Consider the following 17,666-nt stretch of genomic DNA (forward strand, 5'->3'; position numbering starts at 1 on the left):
TTCCACTTCAGAACAGCCAACATCAGTGGTCAGAGGTCAGGGATCAAATGCTACCTGGACTAGATCTCAGTGTGGATGCCCAATCACTGATCCTACCAGGTTACCAGGGGTCAAGGTTGAGATAAAGAAGGCAGCTCAGAGCAGTGCTGTAGTTGACATGGACGATCTGCAATAATACCCAATTTTCTAAGCTGAGTGAGGCTCAATCACATCATCTGAGCCTGGATCAAGCTGTACCTGAACCCACACCAAGAGTTTTCAGTTGTGTGAGTCAGCAAATTCCTATTTTGCTTAAGCTCATTAGTTAGGGTCTCCTCCCCGGCCAGACAGCTCCAAAACAAGCCAGCCATGGGCTTCCAAGCTGTGTGGATGGAGGACAAGACACTGGGTCACACTTACCCCAGCAAATAACCCGAACTTGCCCTTGAAGGGGAACATGTCTGGGAAGTACTTGTTGATGAGATGCACGAGGGGGTCCTCGTAGCCCCACATGATCTCGCCGACGGTGCGGTTCATGAAGGCGCGCTCCCCCAGGGTGCTGAACGCCAGGGTCAGGAGCAGCTTCAGGCTCATGGGCCTGTTCTCCATCATCACTGCGGCACCCTGCGGAGCCAAGCGACAGACACCGGCGGTCAGGGCTGCGCACGTCCCTCTGCTGGCCTTGCCCCCCGCTGTGGAAGGCTGTGGCCATGTCCAGGAGCAGGTCTGCCAGCACAGAGGAGGAGCCGGCCCAGATCCGGGCACCCTGCCTGCACCCTGATACAGCCACACCTAAACCCAGCGCACTGGCCCTGCCCGTCCCAGGGCCCACGCTCCCGCTAGCTGAAGGCAACTCGGCCTCCTGGGAGGCAGTCTGCGTGGGGACTTGGGTCCACTTCCTAACTGTCTCCTTCCCGCCTAAACCCGCAGGGCCCCAGCCTGCTCCGCGACACCCCGGAGCCCAGGCTGTCTTTTCCGTTTCACTTTCCTCTGGGCTCTTGGTTCCTGTTTTGTTTTTACACAGGTTCTTCATCCAGAAGACAGTGTCCCCTCTCGAAGGGCAGGGCGGCCACCATCCCAGAGCAGGTCCCATGGGGACCAGCTGGTCTCCTTCGCCTCCCTACGGTCTGAGGTAGCACAGGTGTTGTCTTAACGCATCAGAAAAGGGCGAAACACAAAACAGGAGCCCCTCCAACCTGGCTCGGAAGGTTCTGGCCCTTCTCTCCCTGGTACCTACACCCCGGTCGACCAGCTCGGGCCCAGCGGCCACGGCCAGCCAACCCTGTTTCTGTCCCATGTGTGAACTAAAAAAATGCTTTTCACATTTTCAAATGGCTTCAAAACTCCCAGGAAATCTTACAAGAAACACAAAAGTGAGGTGCGATTCGCCTTTCCGAGTCTGTTGTGTTGGTTTTATTCGAAGACGCCCGGGGGGAGGTGTTGCCGTGACTCTGACTGTTCCTACCCTCCACGGCAGAGCTGCCACCAAGACCCTCTTCAGAAGACCCCTGGGCCTCGAAGCCTGGGCTGTCCACTATGCAGACCCAGAAAGGCCGCTGGCGTTGGGGACGTGGGCCTTGGGAGCTCCCTGATCGGGGTCCCGCACCGGCTGTTCGTGCCAACAACGTGGTTTATGTGCCGGCCCTGGTCACTCAGGGCACCTGGGTTTTGCTACATGACCAGCCTCCATTAGACCCTGAGCACCGTCCCTGGCGGCTCCCTGCAGGGGACCCGAGCTCCAGCCCGGCCTCCCAGGCTCAATGCCAGGACCTCGGCCGGGACCAGTGCTGTCCTTCCACTGGCACCAGCCCTGGCAGGGGCAGCACCCTGGCCTGAGTCCTGCAGGGCCTCCCAGTGAACCAGCAGGCCAGGCGGCCTCAGGGACCCCACATCCAACAGGCAATCCGCGGATGCCCTGCTGCCGGCGCCCTCCCCGCACAGGCCCCGGAGCTTCCGGGGACCTGCAGGACACTGGGCACCACCCCTGCAGGCCTCAGAGCTGGACGGAAAGGGGAGGAAGAACACGCAGGCCACTACGCGACACCGGGCTGGGTCCCGGCCGGGAACTCAGAACCACGCAGAGGCAGAGACCCCCGGCCGAGGGCACCACCTGACCACGCAGGGACCACTCCAAGCAAGGGGCAGGGGAGGAGGGCCGCCCGACCACCTCACCAAGACCAGGATGTTGGGAAGGACGATGTGGTCACTCTCCGAGCCTTGGGACTTGGCGGGCTGGAACTGGAAGCTGCGCTTCTCCAGGAAGGACACGGTGTCGTTGCTGTTGAAGGTGATGTTGCTCTTGTGCCTGAACTCCCTGCGGGGACGCGGGGACACAAGGTCGCTGGCGGGCGCTCCGGCACCCCCGCAGCGCCGGCTCCTTCCTGTCCACCCCGCTGTCTGCCCACTGCAGGACACACACCCCGCCACCGCCCGCCCTCGCCCTCATCCAAGCTGCCTCCAGAAAACACCGGATCCCACGCCTCCCTCCGCCTGGCGTCCCGCTCCTGGGGTGACCGCCCCAGCGCCTCCTGCAGCTGCGGCTGCCGCACGGGAGGCAGGAGGCACAGCAGCTGGGGACTGCCCAGGGCCAGGCTGGAGGCCTGTCTCCACCACTCACGCCCCGAGCCTGGCGTCCCCACCGTGAGGAGCAAGAGGCCTGCTCCACCAGGCTGCTCTGTGGATAGAACGCGTCTGAACCCTGACGCCATCCAAACGGACGCCCGTGACGCCGGGTCCTGTCCTCTCCCGCCCCTCAGCCACTCCACAGTGGACACTGCATCACGTGACCCCACCCACCCTCACCTACAGGATCCTACAGGATCTGAGCCCTCTCCATCCACCCGCCTATCCTCAGGCCTGGGCTCCTCTGCTCTGCCCCAGCACTCCAGCAGGGCAGGCCCCATCCCTGCCTCAGGGCTTTGGCACATGCTGTACCCAGGACCCTCCTCCCCCAGCACCCCTTCCTGCCATTCAAGTCCAGCAAGGGCCCCTTTGCAGAGGTTCTCCCTGACCCTCTGTTAGACATGGCTGCTGACGCCTGCCCCCAGAAACGTGTCCAGACTCCACCAGCGGTCATGTCCCACCCAGCCTGACCTTGTCTATGTGCCCACTGGTTTGCTTTCCCGCAGTGAGCAGCACAGCGCGTGGCACACGGCCCGCAGCCAGGCTTGGGGATGAGGAGCACGTGAGAGCGGCGACCAGCCAGGCTCAGCTCCAGGTGCACTGCAGCAGAGGCCCCCCAGGCGGCGTCGGGCAGGGAGCAGAACGGAGGGTCAGATGGGACCTGGTGTCCCACAGTGCTCCAAGTCTTAGAAACTGCTCCAGCCAGCGCAGTGGGTCCCGTACGCACTACGGGGCTGAGCCCTGGCCAGCGTTGCCAACTCCCGAAGCTCAGGCACACTTGAGCTTCCAGGCTGGCTCCTCAGAACCAACCTGGGCACCCCAGCCAACCAGAACAGTCTCTGCCTGCCCCAGCCCCGCCAAGTCAGCCATTCCAGGGTGGGGGGCCCACTCCACCAGCCACGATTAACAGTCCAGAGCTCGGGCAGGGCAGGCAGCCAAGCCTGGGGTCCCCACACCACTGGCCTCGCTGCCCTGGTGTGGGGATGGGGCACTGTGTGAACAGTGTCATAAAAAGGCATAGCTGCTCCTAGCAGGTGTCCTCATGTCCCGGGGGGCCCCATGGCAGCTCCTCTGTCCTGTCTTGTTTGGCAGGCGATGGCCTCACACTGTCACTGTGGCTGTCCTCATCCTGGACTGCTGTGGGGCAAACTGAGACTCAGAGGGGTAAAGTCACCCCTGCGGCCATAGCCAGGTATAAGCAAGGCCAGAGACCAAAGGCACAACCCAGGCACCGGGTCAGCACGTGCCACATACACTGGTCCTGTCTCCTGCTGGCCCTCCCTGTCCTCCAGCGCACACAGGGTTGGGATGGAGGTGCTAGCTCTGAGCCTGCCCTGGGTGCATGAGTGTGTGTGTCCCTCACATGCCCTCCCTACCGTCTCCATAAAGACATTCCCAGGCACGTCGCTTCTCCTGTGCGCCTGACCTGCTGCGTGCGGGACTAGGTCCTGGGTCCTGGGTCGGCAAGCAGCCCCGCCCCGCCCCTCTGAGGCCCCGCCCCATTCTTCAGAGGTCCCTCCTCACCCCTGAGGCTCCACCTAGTCCCTGTGAGGTCCCTCCCCATCCATCTGAGGCCCCGCCCCATTCTTCCTCTCCATCTTCAGAGGCCACGCCCCATTCCTCTGAGGACCCTCCCCATCCGAGGCCCCGCCCAATCATCAGGCCCCGCCCCTTTCTTCAAAGATTCCTCCCACCCTGAGGCTCCATCTCAGCTCTGAGGTCCCTCCCCATCCATCTGAGGCCCCGACCCATTCTGCCTCTCCGGTCTTCAGAGGCCCCGCCCCATTCTTCAGATGCCACGCCCCATTCCGCTAAGGTCCCTCCCCATCCATCAGAGGTTCCTCCCCATCCACCTGAGGCCCCGCCCCACTCTGCCTCTCCGTTCTTCGGAGGCCCCGCCCCATCCCCAGGCCCCGCCCCGCCCGCGAGGCCCCGCCCGCCCCGCCTACCTCACCTGTACACGTAGGGCCCGCGCTCCCGCACCTCCGGCTTCTCGCCCCGCAGGATCTCCTCGGGGTTGAGGACGTCGAAGAAGTAGACGGAGAGGTAGAAGGGCACGGGGATCTCCTTCCACATGTTGAAGGACAGGCTGCTGGGGTCGATGCGCACGTTCTGCGGGCGAGACGAGGCGGCAGCCTGAGGGCGGCGCAAGGCCTGGCGCGGGCTGGGCCGGTGCCGCTCGGGCTCCGAGGCCGGCCAGGCAGCAGGCTCGCCGGTGGCTTGTGAGTGCGCTTTCCTGACCACGGCGGGGGACCCGGCGGCCAGGGGCTCGCCCCGCACCACCTACAGGGCTGGGCGTGCGTGGGGGCCTCCGCGGCCCTGCACCTCCCGCACTCATCCCGCCGGCTGCAGCCCGAGGTGGGAGGGCGCGAGGCAGCCCCCTCCCCAGCGCAGCAAGGCAGGCCTTAAACCAGCCGCGAGATCCGTGCTGTGCGACAGGACGCTGAGGAAACACGGGCAGGGGGCAGAGCACTGAATCTTGGACAGTCACCAGGTACCTGAAATGTAAAAAAACACAAACCAAACCCCAAATAAAAACCAAAGGTAGTGAGGGAGGAAAGCCCGAACCCAGACGGGGGTGCTCTGCTAGAAACAACAGCCAGTGCCAAGGCCCTGAGGCAGCAAGCCACTCAAAGGCTTGAGGGAGGAGCTGGGCAGGGAGAAGGTGAAAGGCAGTGAGCGCAGAGAAGTCCATGAAAAGCCCAAATTACGGAACTTGATATGAAAACTGATTTATAAGCCCTGGCAAAAATACTAAATTTTCTTAAAGGGCCAAAGGAAAGAAGCCAGCAGTACTTCTGGGTTCTAATCTATCTGCCATCTCAGCCCAGCGACAAGCATATCAGACGCAGCCCGATGTGTCACGAAGCCAGGTGCCCGGGCAGCTTGTATCACCTCCCACTGCCTTGAACATAGCCTTCCAGGACAAGGACGGCCGCCCCCAAGATCCCTAAACAGCCACAATCCACAGGCAAAGGCCCCAAGGAGGCGGAAGGCCAGAGCCAGCAGTTCAGACCTGGCCACCTGTCCCCTGGAGGAAGTGGACTCGAGAGGCAGCAGACCCTGGTGGGTCCGCTGGGACACTGGCAGCCAGTCTGAACCTCCTTCTGCAGGGCAGGGCCGCCATGCCGTGGCCACAGCCCTGCTGGTCTGGCCCCCGCGGCCGTGGACAAGGACAGCTTACCCACTGCCAGGAGTTCAGCTGCGGCTTCACGGAGGCTGGGATGGCTGTTTCTCCTGGGAAAACCGGAATCTTGTTCTGATAACCACGTCTTCCCTCCAGCTGACCCGCAACAAATGGCACCCAGCGGGCACACGAGAGAGCGGGCACACCGGGCAGCGAGGCAGTGAGAGCCCACCCGGGTGTCCTGTGCCAGGCCACTGTGCTCCTCGCGGCCTCTGCCTCTTGGCCTGGCTGGTGGAAGTGCCCGGCCACAGCCCAGGGCGGCAGCCCGGCTAGGACTCAGCCCCAGGGGAGGGTCCCCGCCAGCCACACGAGGGGACCGTGCATCACCCTCCCACCTGGGCTGGCCAGTGCCCCCTCTGCCGGTGCCCTGGGCAGTGGAAGCCCTTCAGCCCCAGGCCCCGTCCATCCAGTCACTGGACAGTGCGCAGCTCCGCAGACAAACGCAGCCACACAGAGAACTGCGTGACCGTGATTCTAGTTCCCCAACGCCGCCTTAAAAAGCAAGCCAGAGCCCAGCGCCCCGGAGGATCCGCTAAGAGCACCAGCCACAAGCCGCGAGTCCGTGGGACACAGGGGGTCTTTGGAGGTGGGGGACGTGTGGGTGCCGTGGTGGGCTGGCGGGTGCTGGATACACTCAACGCGGCTTCCGTGTCAGTCACCCTCCACAAAGCTGTTCCCAGCCAAGCGCACCAACCCCTCCCCTCCTGCCGCCCTCCCCGGCCCAGCTCCTTGACGAGGCCGGGAAGCCTCGAGAGGCCGGGGCCCAGCTTGCCTGACTTGGCGGCCATGAGTGAGCCGCTGGCCCTCCATTTCCTCACCTGTGCCATGGGCAGAAGGTCCCTGTCCACCACGTGGCCTGCTGTGGGCTTGGATGAGTCCATGCAGGTGAAGTGCCCAGGAGAGGGTCCACAGACCCCGTGGCATCCAGGTGAGCTGTTGCCACCCGACCTGAGGTGACCCTCTGCACACCCGGCTCTGGGCTGGGTGTGGACTTCACCCTGCCTTTGACCAGCAGATGCTTTCCTCTCGGTCGCAGTGAACCAGGGACATCTGGACCAGGCAGCTGATTAGATAACCGTGCGGCGAAGCACACGCACGGCCTTTTGCCAAACAGAGCTGATTCTGCGGTTCTGTCGGGTCCCCCTCCCAAGGCCAAGGGTCACATCCCTGGAGTGGGGAGCAGGCCAAGGGGAGTCCTGCTGGGTGCCTCTCCCTCCTCCAACCCGCAGGCCTCCGCGTCCTCCGCAGGGGGAGGGGACACCTGGGCTAGGTATTAAAACCTGAGCCAGGCTTTGCCATCCGGCGTGGGAGGGAGTCCCGGGAAAGCCCAAGCAGCCCCTTAGACCTGTCCTAAGTGTCCGCCAGTGACCAGTATGTTAAAACGGCGATACAGGGAAGCAGCCCGAACACCCGTCAACAAACTGCACACGGTGAGACGACAGAACCAACCCAGTGACAAAAAGGAACCAACTTCCAATGGACGACAACAAGGTGAGCCCCAAACACATCGCTCCAAGTGATAGGAGACCAGCTGCAAACACCGCGCAGAGCGGCTGCATCGTGTGACTCTGGAAGAGGGACGACCACAGGGGCAGACACCAGGCCCGTGGTGACCAGGCCCGGGCTGCACAGAGCCCTGGGAGGCCCTGGGCTGGCGAAACGTCCTGGTCTTGATTCTGGAGGCCACACGGCGAGGCCGGCACGTTTGATAGAACTCATCAAGCTGGGCGCAGGGCCGCACGCCTGTGGTCCAGCAACCTGCAGGCCGAGCAGCAGGATCTCAAGTTCAAGGCCCTAAGCAACTCAGCGAGACCCTGTCTCTAAATAAAATAAAAAGGGGCTGGGGAGGTGGCTCAGTGGCAGAGCTTGCCTAGCACGTGGGAGGCGCTGGGTTCCATCCTCAGCACCACGTACAAATAAATAAAATAGAGGTATTGTGTGTCCATCTGCAACAACAAAAAATTTAAAAATTAAATTAAAAAATGTAAAAATAAAATGAAATGAATGAAATCTAACAAGGGCTGGGGATGTGGCTCAGTGGTTAAGTGACCCTGGATTCTGTCCCCAGCACCAAAAAGAAAAAAAAAAAAAAAAAAAAACCCAACTTATCAAGTTGCCCATTGAGAAGGATAAATGCGGAAGCTGTACCTTGAAAATGTGATGCTGGGGTTTTTAACAGCTTTATCATGATTTGTGTCCCACTTCTCCCACCCAGGTGACGGGCACGGTGCCGGGACTCAGCTGCCAGCCTTCACCTGTCTGCTTCCAGAACATTCTCCCCTCCAGTACCCGGCGGGAGCCACTGCCCAGCCCCCCCAGCCACCGAGACATCCCTTCCTGTCTGGACTGGCCGACCCTAGACTTTTCATGTAAGTCTTCACGTGTCAAAAATGCTCTGCTTCTGGGACCAGCAGGGACACCAAAGGCCACAGGCAGCGCCCCGCAGCCCCTCCTGCTTGGCGTCAGCTCCTCTGGTCCAGCTCGGCGTTCCCACACGTGTCTCCCCGGCTTCCTCTCCTGGCCGCCAGGGCTCCACAGCCCCCAGGACCGGCTGCTCATCCAGCATCAGCCGGTGGCTGCTCAGCTGGCTCCCCCAGTTTGGCGCTCGATGTGTGAATCGCACACTTAACGTGTGGGAAGCACGTTTTAAATTAAATACGCCTATGTCTTCGTATCATAAAACACCCACGACCTACGTATTTACTACTGTGAGACATCGCCCGCGACAGTGGGAGTGAAAAACAAAGGCAAAGAACAGGCGTCGTCGCTGCCTTTAAAATACAACACAGTCACGCTGCGTCCAAAGGCGTCACCAGACGAGCGTACGAGGACCCCACGTGCGAGGCCCAGAACAGGCCAGACAGGTGGAGAAAGGCCACAGGAAGAATCCCCCCGGGGAGTCCGACGGAGGCCACACCTGTGACCCCAGGGACTCCGCAGGCTGAGGCAGGAGGCTTGCAGGTTCAAGACCAAGCCGAGCTACTTAGGGAGACCCTGTCTCAAAACAATGACAAAAACAAGAAGAAAAAAAGAGGAGATTCGCCTCTGGTGCCAGAGAGGCCAGGAGAGGGTCTCCAGGTGCAAACCGGCTTCCTGGTCTGGACACTGGTCACCAGGGGCTCGGCTCGCTGGATGGAAGGGGACGCGCGGGTCCCCTGGGGTAGCTGTGGCCTTCTCTGTCTGTGCTACGCCTCAGCAAGATAGCTTAGGGACTGTGAGGTGATTTTTTAAAATAAAAGATCAGCTGCGAACAGGCAAAGGACTTGAGCGGACATTTCTGCAAAGACGCCCCACAGGGAGGCCCGGCTCCCACCACCTGGATGGCGACAGGTCTTAAAAAACGGAAATCAACAAGGATCGGCCAGGACGTGCGGATCGGAACCCTGGGCCTCGCGGGAGGCAGCGTAAGTGGAGCAGCTGAGGAAACCAGGCAGGCAGGGCTTCAAACCAGGGGGACCAAGACTCCCGCGACCACCGAAAGAACAGAAGGCGGCGCTCAGGCAGAACGTGCTCGCGAAGGCCCACGCGGCCCTGCGGCCAGAAGTGACGACTCCCACGTCCACTGCCCGTTGGCAAAGCAAAGGAGAAACCAGGTGCCGTCCCCCACGGCAGCGACGATACGCCCGCCACCCCAGGAGGAAGCCTGAAAACGCCTGCTCAGACGGCAGACCCCAGGGCCACTCGGCCTGACCCTGCTGATGCCGAGACCCCTCGGGCAAGTCCTCAGAGACCAAAAGCAGATTGGAGGGTGGGAGGGACCACCTGGCAGCCCAGAGTGACCATCGGGGTCAAACTTCTGGAACCTGACAGTGGCGGAGAGTCACCCAACACCGTGAACACGCTGGACCCAGAAAGTGGAGCCCGTTCAAGTGGTCAGGAGGGTGAGCTCCCCGGGAGCCAGGTCACGGCCACTCCTGAAAGGTGACTGGCAAGTCAGACGGAAGCCAAGTTCCCACCACGTTCACACTGATCACGGACGGGACCGGAGATGTTTCGGATAAACTGGGCCAATAAAATACACCACCCGAATGAATTCACCTGCTCCTTTCTTTTCTCCTTGTTTGGGGCTGGGGACTGAACCCAGGGGTGCTCAACCACTGAGCCACACCCCAACCCTTGCCATTTCTTACTTAGAGACAGGGTCCCGCTAGGTTCCTGAGGGCCTCCCTAAGTTGCTGAGGCTGGCCTTGAACTCACGATCCTCCTGCCTCAGCCTCCAGAGCCGGGGGATTACAGGCGGGCACCACGACACCAGGTCACCTGTTTCGTTTCATTTTTTTTAATGTGGTAATTAGAAAATCTTGCCTGCCGCCTGCTGCCTGCCGCCTGCCGGGTGATTCGAAACACGTTGCCACAGGAGGCGCTGGCACCCACGAAGCCAGCTGAAGTCCCCCTCCCTCATGCCCTGGTGGCGCGGGCCTCGGTGTTCTCCCCTGCAGAGCTGGAGTGCGGGGACACCTCACAGGGCACAAGAGCTGAGGACGGGCTGCAGCAAGCGCACACAGGCGGCGCCTAACGTGCGGCACTGTGATTATGGATGGTTCCTGCCACTGGGGCTCAGAGCTCCAGGCCCACCTCGGCTCCCACGCCAACGCCACCCTCCCCAACACGGGGCCTCTGCCGCAGCCGGACCCACTCCCACGTCCCTAGGAGCCCAGGTCATCTGCCGCACAACCCGTCACCACCTGCCAGGCGCCCGTGAGAAACCTAAGGCGCACAGATGAAGAACACGGGGTCCTGCCCCGACTGGTGCCCAGAGGGGACAGCTCTGCGGGGTCAGGAAACACTGCCCAGTCCACCTCGCCGAGACTCGGGGGCCCAATTCACAGGCACGGACACTGAGGCTCAGAGGCCCAATGCCTCGTTGAGGTCAGGGGTGCAGGGAGAGCAGCCCCCAGGTCCTATGTCCACATCAGGCCAGTGTCCCCACCTCCTGGGCCGTCCCCAGCTCAGGTGCATAGAGTTTCACAAGTCAATCATTGACGCGACCTGGCCAGTCAATTACAAAACCCAATTCCTCCTCCAGGGACAACAGGAAACAGACTCAGCACAACAACATACCCTGGCCCAGGGGCCACGCCACTGACCTCAGAGGCCCTGATCTGGGACAGGACCCGATCCTGCCCGCTCCTGTCAGTCACCAGCCACAGCCAGACACATCCCAGGGCTCCCCGTACCAGCCCCGTGGGCCGCCAGCGCAGGAGGACTGAGTGGAGATGACCCAGGCCAGGTACCAGCACCACGCCCTTGGCCAATGCTCCCGTTTCTTTTGTTTTTAAAAGGCAAAGGTAAGAAGATCGAAAAGAAAACAAAAGCAAAAACAAAGACCTTTTCACAAGAAACCCACGCCTGGCGCCCAGAACGCGTTGCCTAAGCTGGCAGAGCCCCAGCCCCTCCGCGCTCCCGCCAGCTGCGCCTTCCGGGCCTGGCCGCCCTCCTGCACGTGGGCCTTGAACCTGCCCGCCCTCCTCCAGGCGCGGCCCCGCGGCTGCCCTGCTCCCCCGCCTGCGCTCCCCCCAGAACGGCCCCTGGAGACCAAGCCAGCTGCCCGCTGCCCCTCGGGGCACCTCCCTGTCTCAGGACAGACCCCGTCCCTGGCAGTGACCCGCCGTCTCGCACAACTGGCTCCCCAGCCGCCGCCTCTCGCTCTGCCAGCCACGCGGCCTCGCTCTGGTCCCAAGCTGTGGCCTCTGCAGGGCGACTTCCCCCAGGTGCCACACAGGCGGCCCTTCGCCGGAAGCCACCTTCTTCACCTCTGGGCAGGACCGACGTGGCACGCCAGGCTCCGTCCCAGGCGCGGGGACCACCGCAGCGGGAGAAGCAGAGAAGAAACCAAACGAAAGCCCTCTGGGCAGCCGCCCCCACGGCCCCGTGCTACTCCGAGTCCTCGCGCCAGAAACCCCGTGTCCATGGGCCAGTCCCCTCCTGCCACCCAGAATCAGTCACGACCCAGCAGCCGCTTGGGACCACAGGCGCCCTGAGGACGGAGGCCACACACAGAGGCTGGTGGAGCAGAAGGGTAGGAGGCTGGGTCCCCGAGATGTCACGAAGCTGCCACCAGCTCCGGGCGCCTAACCATCGATGATCGTCCATCAGCTCCGGTGGGGACCTTCACCCACACCAGGAGGGCTGGATGGCAGCCTGAGGGGCACGTGCTGGCGAGGTGCAGCCGAGGGGTCTGGCACCATCACCACGGAAAGCCCAGCCGCCGAGGGCGCCACCCAGACACCTGCACGGCCACAGGGGACGGTCCACAGGCCGTCAGGGCCGCCTCGCTCAGAGCAGCCGGCAGCAGGGACCACACAAGTCCACTGGGGGGAGAATGGTCACAGGTGGTGGCCGGTCACACAGTGAGGGCTCCCCCCTGGACACTCCGGGGCAGGCAGTGGGCGGGCCTGGCCTGCGGGGCGCTGCCTCTGCAGTGGCCTCCGGCACACCTGCTCCCCTGCAGGACGCCTCCACTGTTTACAAAGACAGAAACGACCAGAAGGTTCCTGCCGGAGGGGGCACGGCTTCCAGGGTGCCACGCGGACCATTAAGGGGACACTGGGCACCGGGTGCGGGAACTCCGCCTGTCCTCCCAGATTCCCTGACTCTGAAATCGTCTAAAGCAGGAGGTGGTCCCAACGGGCCACCTGGCCAGGTCCCAGCCGCCCGCCGGGAGCGTCCGCCCCCGCCCTAGGCTGACTGCCCCCCGGAAGCGAGTCTCAGAGACATCAAAAACCTCAACAGCAGGCGTTTAAAACCGAGGCTCCCTTTCACATTTAAGTGTCTTACCGGAACCAACCCCAGGATGTGTCCCACTGCGCTCTCCCGACCTGCCCGGAGGTGAGCGCGTCTGTTAGCCCTGCTGCTGGCGCAGCGAGTGACCCACAGCTTAAGGCGACACAATGTGTCACCTTGCATCCCACCGAGGGCCGGGTGGGGCTGCCTTGGCTGGAGGCCTTGCTCCTCAGCCGTCCACTTCGCTCTGACCACTGTCCAGCCGTCCCCTCCCTGCCTCCTGCCTCCCTCTTGAAAGCTCCTGTGGAATGGCACTGGCCCCGGATGACCAGGTCCCTCCCCAGCTCAGATGCTGGACCCAGTCAGGTCTGCAAAGCCCCTTCCCCAGGTGGGAGCAGGACGGGCCTCTGGGGGAGCCAGGAGCCAGCGCGGAGGGAAGGCCACCGCCCGCCCCATGTGGCCCCCAGCCCCCTTTTCACCTGAGCTGCCCTCGGGGGCAGGGCAGGAAGGAATGGGCTGCTTTCAAGTGGCTCAGCGGGGGCCCTTTGTTCTCCAAAAATGGATCTCCCCTGCTGACCTGCCGCCTCTTGACCTCAACCCTGCTGGACAGGACACCAGCGGTAGGAAGGAAGCCGGGAAGGCGCGGTGCCTTCTTCAGGTCTGAGACCCCCGCAGGCCTGCCACCCCCTCCCTGGGCAGCCTCGAAGCCCCCGGGTTCCCAGGGGACACACGCACAGGGAGCAGAAGCAGCCCAGGAAGCTCCCAGGCTGGGCAGGGACAGCAGGGGCCCATCCTCTGTGCTGACCACTGGGCAGCATAGGGCTGGAGCCCAGGCGGAGGCCCGGTGAGGTCCAGGCTCTGGAGCAGGCCCCGCATCCGGAAAGCCACCTGGGGCTCAGGGCGGCACTCGGGCCTTTAACCTACCGCCCTGCGTGCGGCCCGGCCAGCAGCAGCAGCATCCAGGACTCGGGAAGGGCTCAGGACCCCAGGGTGGGGCGCGGCCACCTGCCTTCCCGGGCCTGGGGGAGGCCCAGGGAGACTCCTCTCAGATGCTGCGGCCCAACCAGGAGGAGTCGGAAATGGGGCGCTGAGACCTGAACCCGGGCCCTGGGCCCTCTTCGCAGCACGCGCAGCCTCCACGGTGACGGTCTGAATCACCCCACAGCTCCTGACGTCCCTGCCCAGGGAGACCCCGCGGACACAGAGCCGGCGCCCGCCCCCGGGCAGAGGCCAGACCGGCCAGGGAGCCAGGCAGAAGAGCTTGGGATCGCGCGGCACTTGAGCTGGAGGACGACATCCAGAAATCCAAAGTGGATTCCAGGTCCCTGGCCTCCTCGAGAAACCGGGGGAGGTGCCAGTGCTGCCTGCGCCCCACGCGGGTGACCCCACCGCACTCCCACCCCTCCTCGCTGGCGGCCTGCGCAGCCCTTGCAGGGGACGGAGGGACACGGGCGGAGGAGCCGACCTCGCTGCCAAGCTGGGTTCCTGGGCAGGAAGAGGCCGGACGCTAACTCGCAAAGACTCGGGCACGCCAGAGGGAGAGCTGGGGCACCAGAGGCCCCGCTGGCTCACGCTGACTCGCACTGACCTGGCTGGCAGGAGCGTCCACTAATACAGCGCCCCGAGTGTCGTTGGGCAATGTCCCCAGGGGACGCATACGCACCCAACAGCCAGTAACCAGGCCCGGTGTTGCTCAAGAGAGGAGAGCGTGTCCACACGCAGCTGGCACAGGACGCGCCTGGCGGCTGTACCCATCACAGCCCCGACCGGAAACCCCGAGTGGCCACCAGTCCCAGCCTGGGGGACCCGCGCAGCGCAGCGGGTGGCAGAAGCCCTAGGGGCACCTGCGTGAATCCACCTGGCAAGACCAGCCGGTGCCACACCCGGGTTGGTTCAGGTGAAGCTCATCATCCGTGCCCTGGCCTGGGCAGTGGCACCAAGACGCCCCAGGGTGGGGTGGGCGGGGTGGGCGGGGTGCTTCTTGCCTCCCGCTCCTGGTGCTGGTGGCATGGTAAGTCCACTGTGGAAATCCTGCATCCCAACGGCCCGGCTATCGACCAAGATGGCGACCGCTTACCAAGCGCTGGCCTCTGCTGATTGGGCACTCGACACATGCGGCTGACAGTCTGCTGTCCACCCAGAGGCCACCGCTGCCCATGCTCCATTAAGAGAACACTGACCTGGTCCAGGGTTAGATGGGAAGCCCAGACGCCTGTCCAGGCAGCCCATGACGCTGTGCCAGTCAACAAGGAGACTTCAGGGAGAACTTCCCCTCCTGGTAAAAACCTGGGCCAGCCTCCCAGAGGCTCGCCTCCTCTTTGGTTTGAGTGATGTCGTGTGGAAAACACGATGTCGGATGCTCTGGCAGCCATCATGAGACCATGAGGACAAGGCCAACTGCGACAGGCGGACCCAGGGCCCCGACCTGGGCACACGGGAACCTGCCTCCTCCCTCCCTATCAGGCATGGCGGCGAACATCCGTCCTACGCAAGTCGCGCAGGGGCTCAAGACATCCATCAGGAGCGAGCACAGCCGTGGTAAGCCTCGCCGCGCGAGGAAGGTGCTGGGGTGAACCAGCATCGTTTAAGGGAGGCCGACCCTTAGTCTAGGGGTAGGCACTGTATGGCTTCCGCTTTATGGATGGGGAAACTGAGGCACACAGGGGTTCAGTCACTCGCCCTCTCAAAGGCACAAGCCCACCGGTGGCAGAGGACCTTCTGCCACCCCCCAGGCCAGGCGCAGCCCACCCCTGGAGACCCCCTGAACAGGGAGGCACCTCCTGGGCTGGCCCCAGCCTCCCTCCTGCCCCGCGTGGGCAGAGGGCCACTCCTCCTCCACACACTGGAACCCCCTCCAGCCTGAAAGCGGCTGGCTCAGCCTCAGCCATGCCCTGGGGAGCAGCTCCAGCCCGGGCCCTGCTTCCTCCCAGCTCAGACGCGAGCCTGCTTCTGCCTCTCTACCTGGTAAGAAGAGTTTCTGAAAGAAAAACCGCAGCCGGGCGCGGTGGCACAGGCCTGCAGTCCCCGCGGCTCGGGAGGCTGAGGCAGGAGGACGGGGAGTTCACAGCCGGCCTCAGCAACTTACCAAGGCCCTACGCCACTCAGTGAGCCGCTGCCTCTCAAGACAATTCCAAATAGGGCTGGGGAGGTGGCTCAGTGGTCGAGAGCCCCTGGTTCAATCCCAAGTACCCCCTCAAAAAACGGAAAACAGCAGCGTTTGGTGACACGTGAAAACTCAGTGTCCACCATCGGGCGGGGCCTGCGGCAGCCACGCCAGGTCAGCTCGGCCGCAGCAGCAGATTCGGCGGCTGAGGCTCGGCGGGAGCTCGCCACAGAAAGGGCCCCCACCTGGCCCTCTGCAGAGTTCGCCCCCCGTGCTGCCCGTCCACACATCGGGGAGGGCTCTTCCCTGCCCCGCCAGCAACCCCAGAGGCCGTCACGGCCACCTGGGAAGGGGAAGTCCCAGAGGCCAGCTCCTCTCCAGCCCGCACAGGGACAAGGGCGCCTCCCCTCCTCTGGGTGACAAGGGACACAGGGACCCGGGACATGCAGCCGTCCTGAGAAAGCATGGCACGCAGACCCGCCACCGAGGGCCGTTGCTAGATCAGCTTCCTCGCTGCCCCTGGACGCAGGTCAAGAACGCACCGGGAGCTCGGCCAAGGCCTGGGATGAGGCAAGAGGGGCCGGGCCCGCGGCGCCCGGAGCCCAGGCTGCCTGCCCCACAGGCTGGCCTTCGCAAGGGGCCGGGCGCGCTGGAACACCACCTCCCGCGAGGCCCACACGCCGGCAGCCCGGTCCCTGCCTGGCCCGCGCTCCCTCTGCCCGAGACCTACCGCGACTGCTTTGTTTCCGTCCTAATCGCGGCAGGAATCCGCGACACGGGCCGTGCTCAAGCGTGCAGCCGAAGGGCGTCCAGCACGGTGCCCTGATGCGCACGCCCCGGCCGTCCCCCCAGAGTGCCGTCCAGCCCGCACCCCACCTGGGACACGCGCCCCCGGCCCCTGTGCCCCACCCTGCACCCGCCACTGCTGTCTCCTCCGTCTCCCTCTCCAGGTGGCCCACGGGGACAGAGAGGGCTGTGCCTGTCCTTGAAGACCAGCGTCCTGCAGGACGCCGCCACGCCGCCAAGGTCCACGGCATCCAGTCCCGGCAGAACGAGCCTCCCTCGAGGGTGTGCTGCCCGCTGGTCAGTGAGGGACACGGCTCCCTCCCACCCCTGGCCGTGGCGAAGAAGGCCACAGTCAACGCAGAGCACGGGGATCCTGGAGTCCCACCCTCAGCTCTGGGGTCAGCGGGCAGAGGCGGGGCCGCCGCGGTCCTCGGGGACTCTGAGACACCTCCAGCTCACAGGCCACCCAACGCTTCCTGTGCTCCCGTATGGACAGTGGCCAAGCGAGGGGTGTGGGGCCCGCCTCTGCCTTCCGAGTGCTCCCTGGTCACTGTCGTCCCCTGGGGGACCCTGGTCCCCTGGTCCTCCTGGGCTGCCTGCCGTTGCTGAGCTGCCCCCTGCGGTCCCAGGAGACGGGGGGCCCCTCGCGCCTGGCCCCGTGCCTGGGTCCAGCCTTTGCACCCGTGCCCCCCGCCTGGACGTGCCTCCAGGCCCTGCTACTCCCACGACCCAGACCCCCGTGCGTGGGGACTCCCCCGTCCCCGTCCCCTCCCGCTGGAATGGAGCTGCCCTGGCAGGCCCTGCCCTCTTCTGTCCACAGTGGCAGCTGACGCCCGGGACGTGGCGGCACCCGACCCTCGTGAGCGGGCACGGGTGGGGGGAAGGAGCACGCGCCCCCAGCCCCGGGTCCCCCCGCCGACCAGTCCCTCCTCTGCCCGCGGCTGGCCCAGCCCACTCCTGGGCCTGCCCCACGGGAGGTGGGATGGCAGGTACCCCGACCCCTTCAGGGGCGACAGGGATGCCCACACCAGGTCCCTCCTGCCCAGCTCTCTGCTGCCCCTTGTCCAGGTGGGGCTGACCCCTGTGGCCTCCACGGTCTCACCCCTGGGCTCAGCCAGGAAAGCCAGTGCGCTGACAAAGCAGGCTGCCGGCCCCTGGCTGGCACCCCTGGGGCTCAAGGCTCCCGCGGCTCAGTGGACGCGGCCTGCCCAGCTCCCCACCGACTCTCCTACTCCCCGCACCGCGGCCTCCGCGGCCCTGACCGCT

At 64.1% G+C, this 17,666-nt stretch overlaps 1 protein-coding gene across 3 annotated transcripts in view; it reads right to left on the bottom strand.

The window, feature by feature from the left end:
* The window catches only part of Scarb1 (scavenger receptor class B member 1), a 70,346-nt gene that overhangs the window by 36,953 nt on the left and 15,727 nt on the right, over nucleotides 1-17,666 (bottom strand). For 2 of the 3 annotated variants that reach the window (XM_047560980.1, XM_047560979.1), the window contains exons 1-5: nucleotides 6,607-6,727; nucleotides 5,786-5,838; nucleotides 4,556-4,713; nucleotides 2,152-2,293; nucleotides 400-603 (exon numbers count right to left, since the gene is read on the bottom strand). In XM_047560980.1, coding sequence (XP_047416936.1) covers nucleotides 400-603; nucleotides 2,152-2,293; nucleotides 4,556-4,713; nucleotides 5,786-5,838; nucleotides 6,607-6,712 — 663 coding nt within the window. In that variant the 5' untranslated portion in view covers nucleotides 6,713-6,727. Of the gene's footprint in view, nucleotides 1-399; nucleotides 604-2,151; nucleotides 2,294-4,555; nucleotides 4,714-5,785; nucleotides 5,839-6,606; nucleotides 6,728-17,666 lie in introns of those variants that run through there. The other variant, XM_047560981.1, reaches the window with a different exon arrangement.

The sequence above is a fragment of the Sciurus carolinensis genome, chromosome 8 (assembly GCF_902686445.1).
Source record: "Sciurus carolinensis chromosome 8, mSciCar1.2, whole genome shotgun sequence".
Lineage (NCBI taxonomy): Eukaryota > Metazoa > Chordata > Mammalia > Rodentia > Sciuridae > Sciurus > Sciurus carolinensis.